Source organism: Corvus hawaiiensis, chromosome 5, assembly GCF_020740725.1.
Source record: "Corvus hawaiiensis isolate bCorHaw1 chromosome 5, bCorHaw1.pri.cur, whole genome shotgun sequence".
Classification (NCBI taxonomy): domain Eukaryota; kingdom Metazoa; phylum Chordata; class Aves; order Passeriformes; family Corvidae; genus Corvus; species Corvus hawaiiensis.
The window spans coordinates 16,415,010-16,442,461 of record NC_063217.1 but is presented as its reverse complement, the minus strand read 5'-3'; the positions used below and the strand labels follow the sequence as shown (position 1 = coordinate 16,442,461).

At 38.6% G+C, this 27,452-nt stretch overlaps 1 protein-coding gene across 6 annotated transcripts in view; it reads left to right on the top strand.

Annotated features, from left to right (window-relative positions):
* The first annotated feature begins 611 nt into the window (after positions 1–611).
* LDB2 (LIM domain binding 2) overlaps positions 612–27,452 on the top strand; it is a 378,538-nt gene continuing 351,697 nt past the window's right edge. For all 6 annotated transcript variants that reach the window (XM_048304188.1, XM_048304189.1, XM_048304187.1 and 3 more), the window contains exons 1-2: positions 612–694; positions 1,221–1,277. In XM_048304188.1, coding sequence (XP_048160145.1) covers positions 627–694; positions 1,221–1,277 — 125 coding nt within the window. In that variant the 5' untranslated portion in view covers positions 612–626. The remainder of the gene's footprint in view (positions 695–1,220; positions 1,278–27,452) is intronic.

Here is a 27,452-nt window from a genome sequence, read left to right as displayed (position 1 = left end):
TATTATCCATCTAGTTATTAACAGCATTGACAAGTCCTGTTCTTATGAAGCTTAAACTTGTGTGTGAGATGGTATTCTATTTTGGAACCTAGAACCAATCACTAAATAAAAAGCTCAAAAATTACCAAACTGACACTTCAGGCTTATTACAAGTCTTTGAATGTTGGTTTCTAACTTCATAATCATTGGGATAAGCTTTGTGATTATTCCCAAATGAATGAGAAATAAGACTATTAGAAAGACACTGATGAATTCATTGTCTTAATATATTTTTAAAAAAATTATATTGTATGTTCTTATCATACAGCAAAAGGCTTTATTTTCACAATAAATACACTTGTGAAGTTAGTATTAGACATTGTTCAGAGATTTTCAGTAGAAATAGTAATCTGATTTTCTTTGTTGCTGGGAAAGGGTGCTTTCCACTGAAGCAAATAGAAGTTGTGAATTTTCAGTTAATTCAAAGAAGAACAACAGAAATACATCTGAAAGGGTTATATATTATTAAAATAGTATTTTAAAATATCAAAATGTTATTAAAAATATATTTTTCTCTACCCAGATGTGATTCAGCCATTTTCCAGGGTGTGCCACTCTTAGTGAAGACTTCTGAGAGAGGAATTAGCATGTCTGGAGGGAAAGTTGTTACCCATCTTTACAGAAGAGGATCTGTCACTTATGCAGGGGAGCACAGGTAGGTCCTGTACGACAGCCAAAGTGCTGTTGTTCAGAGCAGGATTTTTGGAATCTGAGAACAAATAAAACTGTATGAGTTTGCTTTCTGAAGCTTTCAAAATCAGTTGGGAATTAAGAAATGTAACTAGTTTGTCTCCCTCCTGTTTGGTCACTTTTTATCATGTTTCAAATATGCAGGAACATTTCACAGAAAAAAAAGAATTCATAAAGGTCAGAAGTGTTTCCATACTTGGGAGTTCTGAGAGGTATGTTTAAGCCCTGGCAGACTTTTAACCTTTTCTAGCTTACAATAAGTTTGCCATACTCTTAAAACCCTTTGATTGTATGGCTTTTGTTCCCTTGAAAGGGGGACAGGGCTGCCTGGTTACTCAAGCAGATGCCAGGCTTCTGATTTGCATTTGATGAAAGCCACTTGTGAAAGCAGAATCAATGCTCAGATTTACAAACAGTAAATGTGGGTATTGGCTTGTCATTTCTTCCTAGGTTGTTGCCCTATAAAGCTGTTCAAGTTCCTCTCTTCACAGGAACATCTTCCTGCTCTCCCTGCCTCCCATAAACGTTATGTTAGATCGAGAGGAAGGGTGAGTAATTCTTTTCACTTCCATTATCTGAGTTTTTAAAATTTAACAGCAAAAAAGGAAAAGGGGAAAAAAAAGAATGAAAATGCAGCTATTTAGAATAATGCATTATAAGCTGATGAACCATAATAACTAAACTGTGTGTCTGAAGGGGCCTAATTATTGAACACCAGAGGCACAAGAGGGAGCTTATTGTGGACAACAAAATAGTGCTCTATTAATGCTGTCACAGTACTGAGTACAGCATCAGCATTAATTTGTGGGCTTATATCCAGGTAGAGACTAGAACAGAATGCATCAAGAACAACAGAAATAAGTCTAAAGGGGTTTTATATCAAATCAAAGCAAGCAGGGAGAGGGGTTTTATTTTGAATGAGGTAAACCAAAAGCAAGATGGCAGTGATTGAACCAGTGTTGCTAAAATAAAGGTGTTTATGACTAGTCTGTGTGTAAACTCCTAGTGATTAATGTATAAGGTGTGTGTATATATGTTGAAGTGCAGGAGTAAGAGACTCAGCAAGGATAAGTATTCGAAGCACAATCTATTTGAGTCTTTTTATGCCATGAGGTCAGCTGTTACAGACTGTATCAAGACCAGTGCCCAGTAAGAGCACCTGAAGATGTACCTTGTCTCCTGTTGAAGAGTGTCTCTGCTTTTTACTTTGGATATGTGGTGTAATATTATTATTTTATGCCTAAGACATCTGTAGAAAAAGCACATTGTCAATAATGTGACCTAATAAAAGGACTAGAAGAGAGGAGTTGTCATTTCCCTTTAACATGAACTTGCATGAATTTAAGTTGCTTTGGCTTGGATGTCCTACTTCGCTGGTCTTGCTCCACAAAACCTTGTTCACTGTGGTAAAACATAGCCATTCTAAAAACTGAAAGCTTCACATGTTAAAGATGAACACTTTTTATAGTGCAGGAGGTCAGATAGAAAACTCACCCAGAAGCAACAGGACTGAATATAAATCTCAAGGTATTCAAAAGCTCGTTCTTTGTCTTGGCTATTTCTGATTTTTGGTGTTGGGAAAGGCAGGACAGTGCAGTGCACAGGCTCATGAGCCAGATGTAAATGAGCTGCTGTAACATAACTCCTACTTCAGTCTGGTGTAGGTTAACCCTTTTGGGCTACCTTAGCTTTCTTCCTGTGGTACAGCTGCTGTGTCAACATGAGTCAGCTTTCATAGATATATACCGTAATAGCATCACTGAACTGCTTCCTGGGTCTGATCATGTTTGGCTAGTGCTTCTTTGGGTATCTATGAATGTATCTAGATGGTTATATATGTGGGAAGTTTTAACAGATTTATTAATTATTACTGTAGTAGTGTCAACTTTTACTCTTATTTTCCAAACTCGTGTGTGTGCATCAAACATGCCAAAATATTTTTTGAATGTAATATTATAGCTAAAGCATTTTTACTCTTTGTTTTATAGTGCAAATATTTAATGAATTTATTTTTCAAAATCATAATTTCTCATTAAAAAAAAAATGCTGTAATACCAGACAGTGTCCCTTGACAAATAAAAAAAAGAAACCAACAAAATTTCCTCATTTAGTGACTACTTGTCACTTAGTACACAGGGAGATCAGGTAGGCTGTTGTGTGTGATAGATATCCATATTTGGAAACTTAAGGTAGGAATACCTCTACAGAAACTCCAGGTTTAAGTATTGTCATTGTTGGGATTTTGTTGGTTCTTTAGTTTTCTTAACATGTAAAATAAGAGACAAGGTTGCATTACTTGATCTCTTCTAGGCCTGGATTTTAGTCCCCAGGTACAATTCTGGTTTAAAGCCTGACTGCAGGATATGAATTTGATTGGCTCAGTTGCATGAAATTTCATGCTTTGTCAGGTTGTTTAGTTTCAGAGAGTATAAAATGGAAAATTTTCATCCTGAAGTCAGGTATTATGTTACAGCTATATCCACTCCAATGCAGGAGTACATGTGCTAATGTAGTAAGAGCCAAGTGAAACACGTAGTGAGACCTGGGCTGGTGTGTGAGGAAATTTGACTTGATATATGTCAGTGCAAAGAGAGTCAGTAGTTATAGTGAACCTGCTCAGCTCCAGGTGTTACTGTTGCCTTCAGTGAGATTTGAACCTACTTATGTTCATTTATTTGGGGGTCAGATCGTACCCTAGGTAAACTATACCTGCTCAGTTTTTAGGTTGAGGACATTCTAAAACTTTCAGGACCAAAGTTTGGAACAGTCTTGGATAGCTGTGGCCACCAGCTAACAAGTAAAGGTATGGTCTCCATGCAGATATATGATCAGGAGGCAGGAATGGATAAGAACTCTTTCCAGGTAGACAAAATCTCTTCATATTCACGAGAACCAGTTCTCTGACAGTACTATAGCAGCTGTACCTTCTTCTCCCTTTCCTCCACTGTCTTCCAGTCACACCAAGTAACTGAACTTTCTTCTTAGTTAACAGATTCTACACCAAACTTCACTCTCATATGGTTCTCTCCCTTTTCTCTCATTGACTCAAATTCATATACTTCTTAATGGCCTCCCCAAACTAGAATTCTTTCTTGCTGTTGGTTTGCATACTGTTGTGTATACCTCTTCCAGACTTCATTATTCCCACTTCATGTCCCCTCTGCATGTAACTCTTACCTGACTGCCGCTTTGTGACTCAGTCTTTATGGGCTAACTCATCCCCACAGCTGAAAACAGACTCTTAAGATTTTGGCACTGCCCACCACACTCCCTGTTCAAGTCTCTCATTAAATCCATTTCTCTCAGTTTATCACCCTTCACTGCATCTGCTTATGTCCAATACAGTTCTTAGTTGTGGGTTTGTCTGAAAATAAAAAACCCAAACACCTATAACTATAAAGAAAAAAAAGACACAGAACAGCATCCTGCAAATAAAAATTCTGGAGTGATCTGTGTGCTCCCTTATCCCATGATTACTCATGATTTTTAATTATTATCTTACCAATACTCCACACTGTTCAGACCAGGGATCTGACTCTCTGAGTCATCCATAAAGTGCAATATTTTCCGACACACAGTGAAAATCAACAGACTTTTTGTTGAGAACCCAGTTGTTTGTTTATGTATTCAGAAAGAGATTTACAGTGGGAGTTCATTTTCTGTGTTCTCTTTTGTTTCAGATGGAACAGATGGCTGAGGAAAGTAAACATCTGTATGTGAACTGTTACATGTTCATGCGTGTGTGGCAGTGTAAAAGGAAACATGGACATCAATACTTAGCCATAAACTATTTCTGAGGGAAGATTGGAAAAAATTTGATTTAACACATAAATCAGTAGAAATATGCTGAGAACTGACAAAAAGAATGAGAAATCACTGGCTATTTCTGTAGTCAGCTACCAGAGATGTGCTGTGTCCCACACTACCCAAAAACCTATAGGCATCTCTGTTCAGAATCATGGGATTTCTTTTATAATCATTTTACTGTAAGAATTCCTGTAAGCTAAAACAAAGAGGAAGTCAAGGACACTGAATCTTACCTGCTGTTCATCTGTTGTCCTTTCCTCTAATTTCTTTGATGTGTGAAAACTACTACACAGCAATCTGAAACATGCTAATAGTTGTGTTAGCTGATATTTTTTTGATCATGCTTGAGAATTTCTGTTACACATAGCATTTGAGCTAAGACTTCTTTACTGAAACCGGACTCTCCAGCTGTACCTTGATTTCCTCCTCTCTGGTTTAGGGGACAGCTCATACAGCATGCAGATATTTCAGTTAGTAGGTTTTCTGTAGTCCTTCAACTGTCACCACGTTTTAAAAAGGGACAATTTCTGTTCAATACTGAATAGCACAGGAAAGTTTAGTAGGGGAAGATAATATATTCTATTATACCTACTGATGCCTCTGCAGGGATGTGGCTGAAATATAGGCAAGGTTTTGGATGCAAATGCTCTACTATAATGTATTCAGTAGTTACTCCACATTCTCCTTTCCATTTCTCCATGCTGTGCCTGAGGTTTTGTACTGTTGTGTCTGTTTTGTTTGAATAACACATAACTGTATTGTAGAAATTGTTACAAGTTGAGAAGAAGGAGTAGACATCTGGTTGTGGAATAATTGATGCTTTTGACTCTTGGAAAATTGTTGGAGGTTATTTACTCTTATTTGGTGGTTACTACTTGGATGATGGGGAGGAAATTATGCCCTTGTTCTAAGCACACTGGAAGGAACAGAGGGTTTTGTCACTTTTTATTTTCTTTCTGTCTATTTTTCTAGCGAATGTAATGTGAACTCTGAGTCCCTATACAAAAATATGACGGTCTGCAAGCCTGGTGTCTCTACTTCTATAATTGTTGTTTGATTCAACAGTTTAGATATACACAATAATAAAAGTTATTAGCAGTGAAAAATAATGTAAATTGTATAATCTCACTTTTTATAATTTCAAGATAAAACCCTCTTGTGATAAATATAGCAGCTGAAACTTCTCAGAACTTGTTTTAGATTGTAGTGTCTTGGATGAAATCCTGATTCTACAAAAGTCAACAGCAGAGTGCCAGTTGACGATGACAATGCTGGGAATTCAATGGGGCTTCAATTTCTAACACACTTAATGACCAGTTTTAGGCACAGATATATTTAAATGAAGACCCCCAAAATGGAAAGTTTTATATGCTTGTTTAATGCACATATTCTGAGTTGAATTTAAGTAGAAGTATAACATGCCCCTAATTTTTACATGACTAAGTTTTTTTTACTGAGATGGACTTACTGAATTCGTAAGTCCTTTTCATTGCAGACCCAATCCTACTTTTCATGTCAGTTGAGTCTGGTCAAGGAGTTTTATTTCAACGGTAAGACCAAGAAACCAGGATTTTAGAAACTAGGAAAACCCAATTTCAAATCTAAAGATCTCAAGGTTTTTATCTGCAGAGGGAGTTCAATTTTTTTCAAACAACTTACCTTGTTCTATTCCAATAAACTCAAATTCTAAAGTGGTGTTAACACTGTTGTAATAAATCAGTCTTGTCTTGTGGTAGTAAAGAATAAAGAACCATTTAGGGCATTAAAAGACCCTTAGATAACAGCAGAGCAGTCAAACTCATTTTCTTGAAATCTTTGATACTTTACTTATCTCCCATTTACTTTGGACTAATTTTCAACTTCATCTAGTTCATTTGCAACAGACAACACACTCCATTTGACTCTTCTAATTTAAGATTTCTGGAAAAAATTTGATATGTAAGTTCAGTATTCTTGGTGCTCATTATTTCTTTTTACTTCAGGTCTTTGAGAAACCTGAGTGCTAAACTATCCAATAACAGAAATAAAGGAGGAGTAAATGAATGAAAGTTCACTTTGGTGCACTTGGCATATCTACTTTTCATTTTCAAAACTTTTTATCTGTTTCTGATTAAATCCACCCAGCCAAACCTGTTTGTTTAAGTTGTGTAGTCAAAGGAGAAATTAAAAACATACAAGTAATTCTAGGTGGATGCTGTCCAAAATTGAAATCAGCTTTAGAAAGAAAAAAAGGCATGAAATTCAGGACTTGGAAAGCAGCATACCACGCCAAGGCAGTCATTCAGGCATATAAAGCACTTTTCTTTAAACCTTAATGAGCAAAGTTGGAATCTGTCTCTGATTTTTCCTAAGTCAGGTTTTTCCTTCTTTAGCTGTTCTTGACTAAATTACATTAAACAATTGCATTGCTTGTCTGCCACACAGCTGCAGAGTTAGGAGGCACTTATGTTCCATAGTGTACAAATAGCACAAGGAGGACTTCCCATTTCGTGTGTGGTTGTCAGTGTCTCCCCTTCCCCCAGCTGTCAAAAATAAAATTAAAGAATAAAAAAAGTTTTAGCAGAACAAGAAACATAAAATTAAATGTAGTGTTATTGTGGGTGCACTTCTCTGGAACAAATTTTTATTCATCATACTTTATCTTGAAATGGGAATTGAAAAATGTAAAAGAACATAAACCAAAAATTTAAACAGAAAATATTGTGTTATTTTGAAAAATATGTTGCTAATTTCAGTTTTTCATCTGCCTTTGCTCTTTAATAATACTTTTTATTTTAATCTTCTCTATTTATTTTTTTAATGACATATTTCTCTTAATGTACTTGATTGTAGTTTGGATGGACATGAATTATAAAAATTACAAGAACTATAATTTTTGTAAAATACTTGGGAAATGAGGTAGGACCAAAACAGTACTAGAAGCAGACATACAAAAGTTTTACATTTTAGAGTTCATCAGGTATTCTACCTCTCCAAAAACAGAACAAAGTGAAGATCAGGAGCCAAATTTAACCTTGATCTAGAAGTATTAAATCTGAGGGTTGCAAGCCAGAGAACTCCCTCTTTTCTCAGCTACTTGAGGGGATCACAGTGACATAATTGGCTGTTATCCACAGGATCAGAATTTTCATTAATCCAAACAAATCCAAGGCTGCAGCAGATGTGAAAAGCACAAGTACCTTTTGTTGCACAGGAGAGTTATTGAGGAGAGGAACCATAGAAGCTGAAGTTTTGAGTGGACAAGAGCAGCCTGTTTTAATCTGCTTTAGGAGCAAGGAAGGAATGGATTACAGCAGTCTGAGCTACAGCTGGAAGGAGATGCCTTTACTTTGCAAAGCAAGCAGAGGGGGGAAAGGTTCACACATCTTCAGGTATATGCAGACAGCATGACTACAGCTCATCTGACTGCACCTCAGTCATGTGAAACTATTTCAACTAAATGCAGAAGTAGCTCCTAATTTGAAATTGGAGGCAACTTTGTGGTTTCTTTGTAATGTTTCCTGCAGGCAAAAATATTACTTACAAATTATATTAATGGGAAGCAGACTTAGACCTCGTTCAAGGTTTGTTTGTTAGTGGTTAACTAGGCTCAGGTGCTTTGTTTTAATTCTGTGGAAAGTAGGGCAACTGGTAAACCGGTAGCAGTTCATTCTGAAACCTTTCTGGTGAATTTGCAGGCATAGTTTAGTCAAAAGTAGTAGTGTCACTGCCATTCACAGGATCCAGCCAGGATTCCCTGAGGCACATGGTAAGATATTCTAAATGTCTGAAAAATTCTGACAATTCTTCTTTTCCCCATGCAAAATTAAAGACTGTTTCAGTGCTAAGAGAGGGTCTGTGAACAAATCCCTAATTATCTGAGAGATCTTGCTATCCTGCTTTTCTGCAAGGAAATATTAAATATTCAGATTTTGCCAGATATGAGGTACTAGTGTCAGTCTTGAAAGTCCCTGTTTGAAGCTGGGCAGAATCAATCCACCAGGACTGGAGATCTGGTTGGAGTAGGGCTGGAAATATACTGCTAAAGAAAACTTTGGGCTGCCAAAGAATTTTTCTTTTGAAGCTTTTCACATGCTGACTTTGAGTGAAGAATCAATTTGTGACTCCTTTTAGAGCAAATGCAAGGATTCTAGTTGGGAGATAAAGTACATAGTCCTGATTCTGGTTGGACTGGAAAAGGACTGAGAGGAATCAGATATAAAAAAGGGTACATGAACAGGATTTAATATTGGCATTATAATCATAATGTACAAAGCAGCTTTGTTCATTTTGAGTTTTTTTTGTTTCATGATTGGTAAAATACTCTTTTGACTTGTGCAATATGCAATAAATGGCGAAGCCTTGGATATTTTACACTAGGAACCTAAATTAATGCGTAGATATTTATGCATATTGTATTTTTGTGGCCTATTTATTGGATTATTAATATTTAACATTTTTTTAAATGAGTGAAGTACTTTCAAATTTTTTCTGAGGGTTGGCACAGGCTGTGTTGGATATAACTTGATTTGGCCCTGGAAACAGACAGCATCAGGAAGGGCAGTATAATTTTGGCAGTTAGTTGTTAAATTGTTTTGAACACTTCCTTCCTTTGATCTATTCAGTCATTTCTGCCCAAATTTACTTCCCTCACTTGTGCTTTTATGACTACTTACAGGCCTATTTTTGAAACAGATCACCAAATATCTTTTCGGATAGATGTGGTTCTCGGTCTAGTTCTGTAAAATGTTGAGGTGGTCAAGGGAATTAAAGATTAAATATTCAGATTTGCTTGGTAGAAGTTTGCTGCCTAGACATATGGTCTTGAAATTCTGGATTTAGGCAGTGTACCATTCTTTTTCCTGGCTTTTTGTTCACAGTTCTGCATGTCTACCCCCTGCTGCATTAGTGCAGTTTTTTTGGGGTCATGTAGTGAACTAGATCTTCCAGTGGCTTTTCAGCAAAAACAATCTGGGCAGCAACCCATGCATTTAGCACTCAGTCTAGCAGTGATTGCACTACTAAAACCAAAGCATAAATTTTTGCTGATATCTCTGCTGCTCCTGTATCTCCAAGAAAATATTTTTAAGAAAATATCACCTCCGTGAGATAAAAATAGAGTTATAACCTTAGTTTGTCAGTGATAGTCTCTAGAACTCCATGAAATATTTCTATTTTTGCCTTTGTACCTACATACCATTAACAAATTGGAATTTACATCAAAGAAGAAAACTGATAAAGGAGTCTGAATCATGACTAATGAAATGTATTCTTGAGTATGATCTTTCTTTTCAACCAGTAAGCAATAAAGGTTTTTTTGCTTGCAAAGCTACATGTTGAACCAAAGAGCAATAAAATAATAGGGAATAGAGAACTTGCCAGTTTTGTCAATTTTAACAGGCCTACACTCCTCGTCAACAAGTTCAGTATCAGCTCAGTGTATTTTCAGTACATTACACTCAATTTTGTTGAGCTTAATGATAAGATCATTAGGCAAAAAACCACATAGGAAAGAATCTAAGGGTTGATGCAAAGAAATAATAGATCTGATTACAAGGTTATGTTCTTGAATCTTAATGCTCTGTTTCATTTGGGGAAAAGTTGAATTTTTACATGGAGGTAAAGGGCTTTCTTATTGAACTTTCATTTTATGAAACATCAAGGCAATCTTTCTCCCTCATCCCCCCCAGTTCGTGTGCACCTGGGGTTTTTTTTGCAATTCAGCATTTCAGATCACAAAACTGAAAACAGCAAAGACATTCCAGATATTTTTATAGTGTCTTGTTATTTAAGGTACTCACACTGATGTCATAGCTGTACAGCAATAAGCTAAACACCTATTTAATACCTACAATACCTATTCTGTACTATAAAGCTATGATTAATGATTTTTCTGTTGTAATTGGAGCTAACAAGTGTGTGACCACCTCACTTTAGATGTAAGCTACAGTAATTAGCAAATACATAAATTATGCTATGAATAGATATTGACCGTTCTTTCAATATTTATAAAGAAAGATACCACATAATGAAGGCTGCAAATCTTAATGCAAGTTAAAACTAGTTCACTTCAACCTAAGGTATAAATAAGAGATGTGACAATATACAGCTGATTATTTTAACCTCAAACATGTCCCAGTGAACTTTCTGTAAGGTCACAGCCAGCCCACATTGAAGATGGGAACAAAACTAAAGATCTGCCAATTTAAGGCGATAGCTGTCATTGTTTTTCGTTTTTGTGGGCCCCTAAAGGTTTTCCAGTAGTGATTCTGACTCTTAGAAATTTCATAAAGGTCGAATAATGGCTCTATTTCACTTCCCATGGATCCCTTAGCTATACTACAGAGACTCAGGGCCAGGGTGAAAGCTGCTTATCAAAGACCAGTCACACAGAGAGCGGTTCTCCTGAGTTCAGAAGTCTATGCTGCTTCTCCATTTAGAAGTAACCACTGGCTTGCTGACAGATTGAATCAACAAAAACTTCTATTCCTCTTCAAACTTACCTATGTTCTGTACAAAAGAGGCCAAGGTAACTGGCTAGTCTCTAGCTATCTTGCTGGCAGTGAGGAAAAGACATAATGAGGGGGAAACATGGGACCTTTCCCCTTCTCTGATCTTTGTGCTTGTTTTGAGGACTTTTCCAGGACTTTTAGATTGTGATAATCAGTTGGTCTCTGTTGGAATTTTTTCCTCTTTCTTTGAGGGGATCTTATATGATACTGTGGTACAGATAGGAGCACAAGTGAATTCTAATGCGATATGGGGCTAATTGCTTGTAGTGAGCAGATTATTTTTGGGTGTAACAAGACATGTATTTCTGACACTGCCAGTCGTTGTGTGGGTTGGTTTTTTATCGGTCAAGGCTGCAGCTGTCCTCTTTTGGTAACACAAAATTCTTAAACCTTCTCTGTCATCAGTCCCCAGTATTCCTTATCTCAGAAAATCAAAGAACAAGTAGCATTCTTTTGTATTTCTGAACACATTTCCCAGTGCATGTGTCTTGAAAACTCCCAGAATCTGTAAGTTTTCTGGCTGTATGGTTCATGATCTCTCTGCTGCTGGTCATGGATGTCTCTCCTTTCACCCAAGTCCTTTTTCAGCTGCTTTAGTCATCTGTGATTTTACCTGTTTTGTGCAACATCCTTTAATGAATCAGCACAGTTTCTCCAGTTTGGACATTACAAGCCTGCATCTCTACTGTGTTGCAACTTGGAGTTCTTTTCTCTGAGAAATGAGCACGAAGTGAAGATAAAGGAGACTGATGAATGCTTGAATATCCATTTGTTCCTATGAGACTAAAAAAAGATTTCTCCAACTATAAGTATAGTTTGAGATATATTGCATAAGGTTTCTGCTAATCTCTTCTACTTTGGAGTTTGCCCAGGTTTTTCTTCCTTAAATTCTTTTCCCCCCTTCCCCTATTTTGACTAATGTCTTCCTCTGAAATGTCTCCTAACATTATTCCTGGGGATCTTTTAAACTTTTTGTATTTCAATTGCAGCGCAGAGCATTTTACAAATCTTAAACCTGGTGAAAAGCTGGGAAAAAAAGAGTGATTTTTAGGCAGAAAGTGGCATCGTCTCCCCCAGGAGCAGAGCCTGGTTCCATAAGAGTGATAAGCATTACTGCAGCTTCAGTGTTACCATCACTTGGGAAAAGGTTACTGTGTGGATAGCATGGCCCAAAGTGAAGGTGGCTTAGAGGCTGGGGCTAACCACCTCTATGGGGAACATATGCGTAGTGCTTCCCGAGCCATATAACGTACAGTGCATAACAATACAGGACAAGCCTGTTGAGGAGACAGTAGTCTTTTCAGCATTGCCCTGCAACCACAAGTCATTGATCCAGGTAACGATCAGCAACCAAGTAATTTTTATTATAGAGTAGTATGTCAAGATATAGAGAGGTCTGCTCTGGTGTAGGTTAAGTGGAATAATACATTGCACTACAGCTATGTTGGTGAGATTTTCTGTATCAACTTGGACCATAATAAGGAGCAGTTGCACTCTTTTTGAATGAGATGGAAAAATTAGATCTTTAGAACTTTAGAACTGTACTGTGGACATCATTCATGTGTAGGAATGCTCTGCCCCAGAGCCTTCCTAGGTTTCAGTGGGTAATTACGTTCTACTTGTCCAAAGGGTTTCTTTCCTGCTTATGAAAACATTCCTTCCTTTCTATTTGATTTGCAGAACATTGTTCTTTAAAGCAGATGCAGCGTTTCTGTGTAAATTTAAATCACCCCATAGCTAATGTCAGCTTTTATTTGGTTTATGTCCTGCCACACCCTACAGTTTTTGTAGTGTAATCCAGCCCAGTGCAAATCGGTTCCTCTGGAGCGTGGTTCCTTTAGTCTTTGGTCACTAGGTGTCACTACTGATCTAGGAGAGAAGCACAGCTTTGTTCTTATTTCTGTTTTAAATTTGTGCGAAGCAGAAAATCGTTTGTGTATAATAACTTCTGTATTGTCTGTAAAAACTCATACCTACTGATTCCATAGCAGTGTCAGTAAGGAATCGTGTCCCCCAAATTCAGCAAGAGGTCTGCTATGCGGTCCACTTTAAACTGCACAAGGAAGAGTTAGTAATTCTTTCCCTCCCACCCTGTATGTTAGCTGTTTTGAATACAAAATGATTTTAGCTGTTGAAATACAGGAACATAACTGTAACAAGGAAAATATATTCCTTTTTCTGAAAAGAGTACAGAAAACTAGGTTGTAATAGATTAAGTCAGACTGTAGATGCAAAAATCAATTGTCAAAGTACACTTCCTGCTTGGAATTTCATTTGGGGCTTCTAGATTCCTGTTCATATGTTAGAATCAGTAGTTAGAGGGATTAATCAGCCTGCACAAGATATATGGTGATCTCAGGCAAGGCTGGAAAAATCAGACTCCAAACCTGATTAAGTATTGAATGGTCTGGCCTTTTACTATTGTACGTAGGAGAACTAAATTTGAATCTGGACATAAATCTTGTTCACTTGCTCCCTGATAGCTCTTGGTAAATGTGAGGCACCATTTTGGAATGTATGCTGCTATTCTAAGAAAATGAACTTTGGCCTTTTAGTGAAGGAAAACCTGCTTCCTTTGCTGCAGTGCTGTAAAAACATCTCCTACTCATGTCTATTCTCTGCTCTTGGGATTCAACAGAGCTCAAGAAAAATATTTTAATGGAGACTGATTTCTAACCACTGCTGAACAACTCAAGAAAAAAAAAATCTAATGATTACATTCACATCTCTTCTAATCATTTAATGGTTAGATATTGGCAGCAAAGCACGCCACCTGAAGGTGAAGGAAGGCCAAGGGTATGTTAAGGGGTCCCTTCATGGAGGAAATGAGCTGTGTGTTTTGGTGGTCTCTCTGTTTCCCTTTTTTTTCTTTGTTGGTGGTTTTGTTTGTGTGGGTTTTTTCTTTCCATTTCCTTTTTTAAAATTTTTTTTTTAATTTTTGTTTTTTTGTTTGTTTTGGTATGTTTTGTGGAGAAAAGCTGAGTTCTCTGTGCCTGAGACACCTTGTGCTGATCCTATGTGAAGGTGACTGTGTAAGCCCTCAGTGGTTTCATTTTCTCTGCTGGGAGTGGCAAGTTTTCAAACAGAGGCAAGTGGTGGTTTAGCCCTGCCTGTTGCAGATGCTTTTGAATACAAAGGTATTTTTAAGGCACAGAGAAAAGAGCTCAGTCTTCAGCTCATCATGTTGTACCTGCAATGCATGGCTATAGTGCTTTTGGATTTTTGTATTGGTTATCCAGGAAGATTATCCCTAAGAACTGCTGCAGCAGGATTCAAAAGATTTTTTTGTGCCTTACCAGAAATCACTACTTTATTTGTCTTATTACTTCATCAGCTACCTCAGACTTCCAATAGACTTGGATTATACTGTTAATAAATCACTTTCTGCATAAAGGTTTTCCTCGCTGGTCACTGAATCCATGGGTGCCCAGTAGGTACCTTTGCTTGTGCATGGAGTCCTTGGTGATTGATTTAGAGGGCATCACCCAACTTCTCTTATTGTGACATGAAAGCTGGAAAGAACAATTTAGCACTACAACTTTCCAAATGTTAAAATGTAGAGTTTCCTTCTAGAATTGTGAGCTCATATCCGCAGAGGCTGACTCAGCCCCTTTGCTGGCAGGGGTGCATAAGGTTACGATTGAGGAAATCTTTGTTACTCTTCTGAAAATAACCATAATAACAGAAGTCTTGTATCCATACTTAGCAAGCTAACACCTCTTTATACTTCTCTGTCAAAGTAGCTTGTCTTTCTTCCTTTTTGTCATCTTCTTCTAATAATGACCATTATTTACAAATTTAGTTGCCTCATTGTGCAGGGTGTTCCTTCAAGAAGTCTCATGCAATATCACAACCTCCAATGTAAAATATGTCCCCAAACAGATTAAAGCATGCAAACACCAAGAAAGGGAGAAATTAGACTGATAGAAAATGGAGGGAGACACACGGATGTAAGAACAGTCCCAAAATGATTTTGTGAACTAAAATCTATGGCACTTCAGTTGGATCATATGCCAACAGCTCCAAATTTATGTTCTTTTAAAGTTATTTGCTCCCCTTCTTCCTCATCTAGCTTTCATATGTCCTATGTACTTAGAAAACTCTGAATTACCTCCCCGAAAGTGTTTCCTTCAAATCTGCAACAGCATCAGGATGGTTGTTGTCCACATGTGTAATAAGCGTGGAATTACAGTAATCTACCTGTGACATGTGAGCAAACATAGTTAAGTAGTTCCACAATATCTGCAGCTGGGATTCTGTAGTACTCACTGCTTTAACCAGTTTAAATAGAGCAAGGCAAGCTTGAACTTAGCTAAACAAGTTCTGTCCTGACTCTTTGTCTATATCTTAAATCTTCCTCCAGCTGTTAGTCGAAACATATGCATAATTAAGAAGAACTACCCCTTATTACTGCTTAATTTCCTGATAAAGACATTAAATTAAATTAAAAGGAATTTCCCCAAAAGCCCCCATTCAAAACTGAATCCCTGCACTGACAAGCTATTAGATTTTTTTCCAAAATAGAATAGCAAACAAAACAACGACAACAACAAAAATAAAAATCTACTTTCGGGTGTTTAGATTTGGGCAGTTTAATTGTTGCTCTGTTTCCCCGATAAGGTGAGACTAGTCCCATGTCACTAGGGGAATGGTATCCTGCTGTGTTTTTCCATCCTCATTTACAATGATTATGTTATCAGGCTAGCCAGGCAAAAGGGTGGAGCAACTATAATTTCAAAGCAGGATTAGGTTGAAATAACGAGGTCACCAAGTTGTGGTTGTCATGGCAACGTCACATCTAAGAATATGGGATGCTTCTAGGAGATGAGGCAAGTGTGGAGTCTCTCTCGCTTTGCACAAAATCCCAGACTATTTCTGTAAAATTGCTTAATTGCTTTTAAACAGGTTTTTGTTTTTCAAAGTGGCTTTTGCTACAACAATGAATGAAAATTTTACTTCTTTTTATTGACAGTGTCTTAAGGATGTGTTTATCTCTGATCTGCTATTGATCCTGTTTTCCTGTCATCTTCTGCATATGCATATTGGCTGTCCTTAGAAGATCTTTTGTTTTAAATATACTGTAAAACTTTAGGTATTTCAAACACTGCTCAGGTGTTTTGATTCTCCTTGAGACTTTACAATCTTTTAGCATACAGGGTTGTCTCTCAGGTCATATCCTGCCGTGGGACCTCCCACACACTCACAAGTAAGAATTAGTGCTTTGCTGTTAACTCTTGATTTTCTGTGCTAGTGCTAGTTTTTATCCATTTCTTGGTACTGTTTTATGTTTTTTAAAATAGGTGGTGTTCTGGGGGTTTTTTTTGGTAGCACCTGAAAATTCTTATTTTTAAATCCATTATTTGTCAGTGTTTAAAGTTTTATTTGAGTGGTTGTAGAGCCTTACTTCACCCTGTCACTGCTCATCACAGGCTTTCACGGAAACTTTATGGTACAAACTTCTGACAACCACAGTTGGAAGCAGCTGTGTAGTTGTGTGTGGTTTTATTTCATTAAGTAAAATCTCACAAAAAAGATTTTCTTGTGTTATTCTTACCTCTGTTTTAGTATTGTGCAATATTATGATATAAATTGCACAACATACATCTCTAATGAAATCAGTTTGATTTTTATGCTTTTTCTTTGCCAAGTACATACTGCTTTCAGTATAATGTAGAGTTTAAACATGCCAGGCTAAGGGATTCGTGGAATAAAGGTGTAAGTTACAAACAGTATAAAGGCATTGGGGTAAATTGTGACGGGAGGCTATGGGGTTTAGTATTTAGTTTGGAAGAATGGAAGCCTTAATTTTCTTACAATATCTTGTCTATGTTTTTCTTCAGTGACTGGGGTACTTTTGTCTCTGGGAGTCTGAGCTCCACACTCTCTGCAGTCTCTGTGCTGTACCAGTCTCCCTGATGGTCTAAGTTCCATCCCATTATTTAGGTATCAGCATAGTTACATGGAACTTGCCAGAACATAATGGATGTAGAGACCGCTACCTTTTCTCAGGTTTTGGTTGAAAACAGCAGGTAGACATGCAGACAAACACCTAGACACAGCAAATGATCACAAAAAGCTCATTTCTCTGGGGCTTACATTAAACTGTAGGATGAGAGTTCCTACAAATGGGAAACAGACTGAAAAGACCCTGGGTTTTTATAATGCTATGAGAAAGTTATCTAGCCTACCATGTATATGGTTTCTTTGATAGGGCTTCTGGTTAAAACAACAACAGGAAAATAAAGTAGACAGAAAATACCATATTCAGCATCATGTTTCAGACAGGTTGGAGAGATGGGCAGAGAAGTACTGTTTGAAATTTAACAAAGGCAAATGCAGAGTCCTGTAGCTGGAAAAGAATAACCCTGGACACCAGCACAGGCTAAGGGTTGACCTGGCAGCTCTGCAGAGAGAACCTGGGGGTCCAGGACTGGAGAATCTCTGTTATGAGAAAAGGCTGAGGGAGCTGGGCCTGTTCAGCCTCAAGAAGAGAAAACTGAGAGGGAACCTCATCAATGTCTGTCAGTATCTGAAGGGAGGGTGCCAGGAGGATGGAGCCAGGCTCTGCTCAGTGGTGCCAAGCAATAGGACAAGAGGCAATGGGCAGAGACTGATGCCCAGGAAGTTCCAAAAATTCCACCTGAAATGAGGAAGAACTTCACTGTGCGGGTGACCTTGCACTGGAACAGGTTGCCCAGAGACGTTATGGAGTCTCCCACACTGGAGATACTCAAGAACCATCTGAATGCAATCCTGTGCCACATGCTCTGGGATGGCCCTGCTTGAGCAGGGAGGTTGAACCAGATGACCCACTGTGGTCCTTCCCAGCCTTACCCATTCTGTGATTCTGTGATATGAGATGCAAGGTCTAAGGTGGTGTTTTTAGGGAGCCCAATTTTCAGCTGACAGAATTCCTTCATAGAATTCAGCATGGACATTTTTTGCCTGCCTTCCTCCCCTTTTTCTCCACTATCCAGTTAGAGCTTGTGAAAAGGGTGGCATCTTGCACCTTGCTGACATGCTGGGGAGTAGGGACTATGCAAAGCAGATGATTTCTATCAACAGTGAGACTAATTGCTCAGTTCTGAGAGTAAAAGGAAAAAGAAATCTCAGCTTTGGTGTGGAATGCACTGTTTAACCAACTGGTAACCAGATACTATTTTCTCTCTGACTTTGGAGGAGGTGTATGCTATTTTTCACAAAGGATAGGATCTTTCCAAGGTAGCCTGGAAGAGTCGTTGAGTAGCCTCACCTGTCTGGACTCTATTTACAGGTCTGCCACCTATGATGGTATACGAAGATAGGAATTCTCCACACCCCTCTTCCTCTTCGCAGATTTGTGTCTTGTCCTAAGAAGTTACAGATTGCCAATGGATGGACTGAATGTATTTTTTCTGTGAACTTATGATGTAATATTCTTCAGTGTGCTGAAGAACTACAAGGGAGATAAAGAAAAAATTTAAACCAAATTGTCAGTGGGTGTATCCACCAGATGGTGATGTTCTACCAAATTATTTGCACATTGATCTTGCAGTAAAAATCTTGTCATTTGAGGGAATTCTGATTACCTCTCAAATTTCAGATGAGAGAGTCTTCCTGTTGCTTGACTGATAATTAGGTTTGGAAACAGAATGTGTTTCTGTCTGTCTTGAAGAGGCTACCCTGTTTATGTCCAGAACAATGGACACAGTGAGGAATGGATAAGAAAAATCTGTAGCTTCTGCCACGTTGAAACAGAGCAAAAGCTAACATGTTAGAAGCCAGGTTTGCATGGGTACTTTACAGTTATGGAGGACCATAAGCCTGACAGCCTTGTTTACTGTGTAGGGCAGTATATGCCTGTGAAAAAGCAAGCACCGGAATGAGAATGGTGAGGAGGGCTTGTACTGCTATATTGCTTCATGGCTCCTCTTTCCTTAGCCTGGAGGATCATGTGGATGAATGCCAAAGGTTTGGTTTGCTGGGTGGGGCCTCATCTTCATCTCAAGCTGGAAAGAAACAGATCTGCTGCCTTCGCCCTCCCCTTCTTTGGCTGCTTGTTGAGCTGAACAGCCCTCAGGAAAACTGTGTTGTGGAAAGTTACACAATCTAAAGTCTAGCTTTTCCATCCTGGTATACAATAAACATTACTGCAGCTTATGCACATGCACTGCAGCCATTCCAATTGAAAGAGCTTCGCTATTAAAAATTGTTAGTTATTGATTTTGTTTGAGGAGTAACTGCCAGCAAAATTGGATCCTTCAAAAATCTTCTCCATTTTTATCTAACAGAGTAAAAGGTTCTCAGAAAACACAAGGAATGTGTTAGAAAAATCAAAATGATAACTTGTTGGTCTGTTTTGTATTTGTCTGTTTCTCACTGCCAGTGACATTGTTCACACACAGAACTCCAGTGAAGCTATTCTGTAGTATATCAACTATCAGTAAATAGAAACAATGCAGTATTTGATCCAACAAGGTCAAAAGAGACAATATACCTGGAAAGTTCACTCTTTTTTATGGGAATGCTCTCCCCAGGATAGAATAACAGTGACAATAATGCTAATCTTAAAGTTAGTTTTGCCAAAGAAAATATTTGTTATTTCTTAAACCCTCAAACAAAAACCACAATAAAATCAAAATACTATTGCACAAAATGGTCATTTCAAATCAGTAAAAATTATTTCTCTTAATGAATTCTGAATTGTAAGAATGGTCTGCCTTTTCTGACAGCAACATACTAGTTTGGGAGGGTTCCAGTTTAGGGCAGGTCTCATGGTGGGAACACAAATACTCTTGACGCCAATACAGTTCAGATATCCAGATTAAATTTTGCTCCTCGCCACAGACTTCTTGGTAGAGGTGGATCATCTGGGGCAGCAGTGTGTTTGAAAGGAAATGGGATGATCCCTCTTGCCAGGATGATATTAATTGCATGCTGTGGGTGCTGGCCATACCACTCAGTACTGTTAATCCAGTTCTCTTCATGTCCTTTGCCTCCTTGTTCTTAGCCAGGACAGCTGGGACTGATTTTGTGTGGTTGCATCAACACTACAAGCACAAATGTTCTCCCTACCCCTCACCACACCAGCTGCTTTTGTAGAGCTCACCTGTCTATGCTGAGAGTTTTGTGGATTTGGGTTTCTTTTGAAGCTGAAAAAATAAACAACTGCCCTCTCTCCTGGCCAGTATGCATGGGTCACTTTTTGTTATCACTGTGGTTGGAAAGTAGCCTGTATTTCCTCATTCCACTCTGCACTGCCATTTGTTGAGACTGAAAACCAGCTCACTTTGCTGCTGTTGGTCCTTAGAGTTCACCGTGCCTTTGACTGAGAGTTTTTGTGTAACTTTGCAAGTAGCCTTATCAGTGAAATGGCTCAAGGTACTTGGACTGGACTGTACCAGCCAGGGAAAGCTGTCATATAGGCCTCTTTTATACTGTACAAGTCCATGACTTGTTCATTGAATGGGTTTTCTCCTGTGGCCAAGTGTTTGATGGATGACACTGAACATTCAGAAAAGTGTGAGAGAGCTTGCTGAGTTTTCCAAGTTCTGCAGCATTCATTAGGAAATTACTGAGGAACTTGAAAAATCTGAAAAACCCAACAGATATTCTGATGCACTCTTGCTACGTGTAGGTGGATGGCACTGTTCTTGCCCTGTGCAAGCTGAGAGTGCTGCCAATTTATTCTACTACACACATGGAGTGTTTGAGTGGTGGCCAGAAATGCTAGTAAACTCTTTGGGATTCTTCAGTATTTGCCTTCAGGTATTTGGTTTGGTCGCATACTTTGATGAGAACTGTGATCAAAACCAAGTTGTTCTGTGAGCAGCTGTTCTCTTTATTATGGATTGTGTCTAATGATTGGATTCCCTTCTGTCTAGCACCCGTGAACTTCTGACAGAAGCTTTTCCCACAGGTAAGACAGCAATCACTTGTGGAGATTTTCTGTTGTCTAGTAAGAATTTAGTTTACACAGTTGAACACTGGTCTCCTCTAACCAGACATTCATTTTAACAAAATGCATAGAAAAATAATAACTTTGAAACCATTGCCCTTCTGTCAAATCTGTTTGAGATTTGCCAAACTTCTGTATGAAAGAAGAGGGCAGACTGAGAGATCAGGAGTCAGACTGTGATTGCATTATCTTGTTTCCTATGAAACAAAGCTAACAAGGAAGCATTAGATGGCTAATCTTCAAACCTGTCCCAGACGAGGGAATCTTGCAGAGGAAATGGTGCTTGTAGTGTCATAGAGACTTATCTTTGTGAAACGTATGCTGGTTTGGCACCTAGATTTCAGTGAAACTGCCCAACTAAATTGTTAGTGGGAGCTGTGCCATCTGAGCAGATGGGCATGTGTAGGCAGTCAGTAGTCATGTTTGTTCTTCATTTATGGGAATTTAGACCAGGATTTGAAATACCATGAAGCGTAAAAAGCAAAATGCCCGGGTAGGTTATCCTTAGGTTTACATCTGAACTAGGTGTCCTCGTCCTGTTGCAGAGGGAGCATCCTCTAAGTAAGCCAGTCTAGGACAGCACATCTGACGGAAATAGATACTTCACCCATATCAATATTCAGATTTTTCAATTAATTCTGTCCTACTGATCCAATCCATTTTCTCTGGAAAATGACTCTTTAGACCATGTTTTTACTTTTGAATCCTTTTAACAACTTTCCCGTATCAGTTGCTTTCATTTCCAGCTTCCTTGCAGTCATAACTGAGTGATTCCAGCTGTGCCTGGAATTCTGCTCACTTCTTTCCACATCATTGTGCCCATTTGCTGGGGTAAAGTTACTTCTCAAAGCATGTGGGTATATACACACACTGCCACGAAGCAGGCTAAAGCTAAAACGTGTCATCTGCACTCCAATAACTACCTAACTGCATTCTCCTCCTGGCTGTAAACACAAGTAATTTTCCTCCAAATTCTTATCCTTTTAAGTGTGTGAGTTACTGAGCATGACCAGGCACAGAAATAGTTACGAGTGCTAGATATCTATTTGTGTGTAACCTTACAGTAACTTCCATGTGCATTTAGTCCAAGCTTTCTTCAAAACATTTAGCCACCACTTCCATTATAGCACCTGGTGGTTTTTTGTCATCTATGCTAAGGTTTTGGACAGAATGATTGTGTCAAACAGGTCTGATCTTTGTCACTTTCTGTCTTGATGTGGGTAATATAAGAAAATCTTTACATGAACACCTGGCTTTACTGAAAGCACACATGTTCTGCAATAATGTCAGATAATAGCAGAGTTGAGTGATGAAATTTTGAGCCTGGCCTTTCATCTGTTGTGCTGTGTGGTATTACTTTGAATGTCTGCTCTAAGAGTTCTCTCTTATTTAGATTAAGTCTTACAAGACAGGGATAATGTTTTTCCCTTTGTGTCACAGAACCTCAGAAACTTTGCATTCAAGAAATAATAAAGAATTTAAGGCCAATGGTGTTGAGACATCAGCCACATATGGAGTGTTTCTGGCCCATTTGATGCAGAGGAAATTCTGTGCAGGAAGTCAAAGAGGTGGCTAAGGTCAGAGCTGGCGTTTACAGAGTATCTGGCAACTTTCTTAGGCACGTGTTAAAACAAGTGTTCTTCAGATTCCAGAGGAAACCAACAGGCAATATGCATCACCTGCTACACACCTACATGTGTGTAGAGACCCTTTCTCAGATACGGCTTTCCGTGGTTATTTCTCCATCTATTTGTTGGGAAACTTTCTCTCCAATTTATGGGAAATTATGCTAGACTAGGGGATAATGATATGTTTTGTGACTTAAAAGGGATCTATATAAACATGCTTTTCTCAATTCCTTGCTAATAAATGAATGGATGCACACTTGCACAAGTGCAGTACATGAACAGAACAGCTGTTCTGTTACAAGTTAGGGAAGGGGAGAAGAGCCCAGATGTCAAGAACAGGGTAGTCTGAGCAGTCAGTCAACAGCCTTAATCATTTTCTAGGCAGGGACAACTTGAGAGCTGCCAGAATAACTGCCTGTGGATCTCGCCAAGGAGCCAAATACCCTGGCTGAGACTATAATATACAGACTGGCATCTGGGCTCTCTGATTGTCATCAGTCCCTGAGCATGACAGAGGAGGAAGTGGATAATAGTAATTGAAATGCTCACTGCAGCATTTTAAAATTAATAATTTCAAATATTTTCCTAAAATAATCCAACTATTAGGAAAATAATTAAACATGTTTTCTGAGAGGGCAAAGCATGCAAGACTCCTTTTAAGGGGTTGTGGTTCAAATATCTGTGTATTATTTCCTTTGCTTATATGTTTCACTCCACACTGCACTCCTACTACCCAGTTAGGCATCAAGATAACTTCCATTTATTCCCATAGGCTAAGTCATTGCTATGTGTATGGAGAGAGGTATAATACAGTCAAAGACAAACTGTGGATGTGTGTGACTGCACCTCAGTTTTCTCTTACGTGCCCTGGGATGCTCTTGTGCTACAAAGGTGATGTATCCATTGGTCATATCTTCAAGAATGTTTGTTCTCTCACAAACTTTGTTATTTCTCTTTTGTGGGCAGTCTTGGATGATGTTAGAGCCAGTAGCTGCAACATGACTTGAGAGGAATCAGTTCTATCCCTGCATCTTCACCTTCTGGTGCGTTATAAAGTGGAATGTATTAGACACTAGCATGCCTAGTAATAGATTTCCCATGAAGTTATGTTAAAATATCTGAAAACCTTGCCATTCCTGTGTGCCTCTAGGCATCATGACTGCACACATGTGGCATCTCTTAGTAGTGAGAATCTGGGAAAGGTTGGCCAAATAAAGGGCAGAATCCAACTATCCAAAAAGCTGATCTATGCTTGTCTGCATTGCCATTTTATGTTCCTGTCTCTTGGCAGTATCTGAATCTGCATGGAGGTTTCTGATTCTGCTGCTGGGAAGGTAGGGAGAGCTTTGTCATTCTCAACCATAGATGTAGGGGCTTACACATGCTGCTTTAACCACGTGGGGAATGTTTTTTTTATCTAGGGACATGGAGTTATGTTTTTTGTGATCCAAACACAAATATTATTTTATTTTCTTCTAATATCTGTAAACACTAGACTGCAATTTCTTCTTAAGAAGACCAGCTGCGGTGTCCAGCTGTCTTGGGGTGACTTTATGATGTGTATCCCCTATCGCTGTCCTATGCCCAGAAATTAATTGTGTGTCTTTCTGTGCCTTTAAGCTGAGCCTGAGAGGGGGGAGAGGAAAAAAAACGAAGCAAACTTCTCAAAGCAGTTGTTTCAAGGACACAGATATACACACTCCTCTGCTTCTGCAGCGGCAGGAGCGGGAGGAAGCACCCTGCTTGCTCTCCAGCCAGTTTTTTTGGCCCTTTTTTGATCCGGAGAGAGACGGAGAGTTGAACTTTGTTTTCCTGGGACTTCGGGGTTTTTTTCCCTTCTTCTGGACTGTTTCAACATCAGAACACCTCGGGAGAGTTCTCCACTGAGGCCCTGAAGGTGGGCCCAAGACCCAGCTCCAGAGAGGAGGAGAGAGACTCTGTGAGCCATGGAAGGACTCGGAAATTTTCCCAGGTTTCTCTCCACAGTGAGAGGTTTTATTATTTAGCATTATTATCCTTTTCTTGTGTGTTTATTAAATAAATAGTTTTTATTTTTTTCACTTTCCTCCAAGGAAAACTTATCTTTCCTGAACCTGGTGGGGGAAGGCTGGTTGTAACCTGCCTTCTATCAGAGGATATTTTTTCCTCCAAATTTTTCCAAACCGGCATAAATAATTAGTGGTGCCCAATGTGGGGCTTGAAAGAAAGTGGGCACACCAGCACTGCTGCAATACCATGCAATCCACCAGCAAAGGGGATTTGAAGATGTAGGGATTGATCTCCTCTATATAAGCTGGTCCACAGAGATGAGAACTCCTTTTTCTGTATGCTTTTTCATTTTTTTTCCTGGAATGAAAGAAGTGGTAGTTGTGATTAATAAGTTTTTGAGCTAAATACCTTGCTTTTATTATGGCCACAGGGGATGAAGCATGAAAAACAGTAACAGCATGCTACAGAATAGTCATAGAAAGGATCACTGGAATTATTTTTTGAATGGCTTTCTATTGTTGGATGTTCTACTTAAAAAAGAATTTAGCCCTTGCAGTAATATTTGGTCTGCAATGAATTTTTTCAAAACTCTTTGCATTTTGTTTAATGTTTATAGTTTCAAAAGTACACAGTCTGGGTGCTGCAGGCTTTGTAGGTTCAACAAGCAGAGCAGTAGTAGTAGTAGAAGATAAAGTTTTGTCAATTCAAGGAAAGAATGGACCCTCTTGCCTCTCTGAGTTCTGTAAAGGCCAAAAATGTTTAACACTTAATATTTAAATGGTTTCTCTTTGCAGAGAGTAAGGTCTTTTTCAGCTTCAAGTAAGTGCTTATATCACAAGACACTACTAATGAGCTCTAGAGCCTTTCACCTCTCTGTCCCCAGTACAAGAATATAAGAAAAAATTCACTGTATGAGACCACAGATCCATGTGTTCATCTGATATTCCTCATAATAGGGAGGTAGAGATGACTAAGAAATAAACAGAAAATAACATTCAACAGTAATCAGACAGTATAGATGTACTAGATGTAAGACACGACTAAGAAATAAACAGTAGTAGAGGACTAAGAAATACAAACTGGAGTCAATCTACTGTAATATTTCTTCTCCATTCCTATTGGTCACTTTTGCTCTTGTTAAATGTTTCTATGGGCTCTTAGCTCTGACTGCAGCTTTTCAGGAACAAAGACCCCAGTTCACTGTTGTTCTGGACTGGCTTCTTCTGCCAAACTACTCCTAAACTTTGGCCCCTGTATGTCCCTAGGCATCTTTCAACTTCTAAAGGGCTTCTATCAAGTCTTTCTCCACAGACTAGGAAAGTAAGTAATTCTGTAGTAAGCACCACTGCTACCCTGCTGTCCTCTTCTGCTTCAGAGGTTAGGAAGATTTCACCCTCTGAATATGGGATTCACCTCGGGGAAAATCCAGATTCTTTGAATCAGGTGAAATTTTGCAAAAAAGCACTTGAACACAAACTGCTTTTTCAATGGTGGTTCACCAAGAGATCATATTTCATGCTCAGAGGTACATCAAAATTCTTTGTCATGTAATAAATACAATCTAAATCTACTGTGTCAATCTAAATCTAAAGTGTCATGGAAGTGTTAGTAACTGAAGATTTCCTTATTCCAATTGGATCCTCTCCTATTTTTTGGAGTAGAATGTGAACTGTGCAGGCAGAGCTTGATTTGCAGGCAATAAACTTTTGTATAACTCTTTCCAAGCCCAGTGTTTTCTGCATGGAAAAAGAAGCCACAAATTGTCTGAGGTTCAACTCAGAACAGCAGTCAAGTGATGAGAAGCCTGAAGAGGCAGTATTCCTGTCTTTTCTGGCTAGAAAAGTACTGGCCTTTCCCATCCCTCTCCTTCACCCTTTTTGTGTTAAATTAAATTAACAGTGGTGACATATTTATAGTAATCTTTCAGATTTTGAGAATAGAATATAATCAGATAATTTCAAACTTTTCTCTGCCAAAAAGAAAACCCTTTTTATATTTAATGGAAGTTTAGATTTTCTCAAAATAACAACTCTTAAGGAATCAGAACAAAAAAAGTCAAACAAATAAGCAGATAATTGAATATCTTAATTGGTACAAAGTCACAAGCGTTTTCAGGATCACTTGGATTTTGCTTTTTTTTAGTCCTCAGAAGGAACAATAGATGCCAAATCTGCATTTCTCAGAATGGGAACAGGAGCATCCATGGGGTGAAGTGGGCAGGTGTGGTGATGGGTTTAGAAATGAGGGTCTGGAAAGTAAAATAACAGCAGCAATTCAAAGAAGAGGCCAGGATGAAGAAGAAAATTAATATATATCAGTTTCATCAACTATGCCAATATAAGCCCTTTTCAGATGGGGAGGAACTTGGCATTATGATTCCTTACATCCATGAAGTTAAATTTGGGCCTGTCTAGGGTTAGAAATGCTGTGCTACCATAACAAGCAGTAGTTGAGAGAGTTTGTTTTTCACATGATACCTCTGAGACTCCTTAAAACACCATGTGAGGTTCTGCTTGGGGTTCTGCCAGCTTCCTTTGGCATAAATCCTGACACAAACGCATGGCATTGGAAGCCTGCTGGGAGGAGAGGTTACAGCGTTACAAAACTGCTGCAATATCCTTTGCAGCATAGGCTGTTCCAAGAGCCCACTGCAAACCAAGGGGTGGATAGTTTTAAAGGTGGGAAAGCGTGACTTGCAGGTATGCAGAATAAAAAACATCTTGTACAACCCCCCTGCAAAAGCATAGTCAGGTAGAACAGGCTGCCCACGGTTATGTCCAGATGACTTTTGAATATCTCCAAGAATGGAGACTCTACAACCTACTTGGGTAACCTGTTCCAGTGCTCAGTCACCCTCACAGTAAAAGAGTG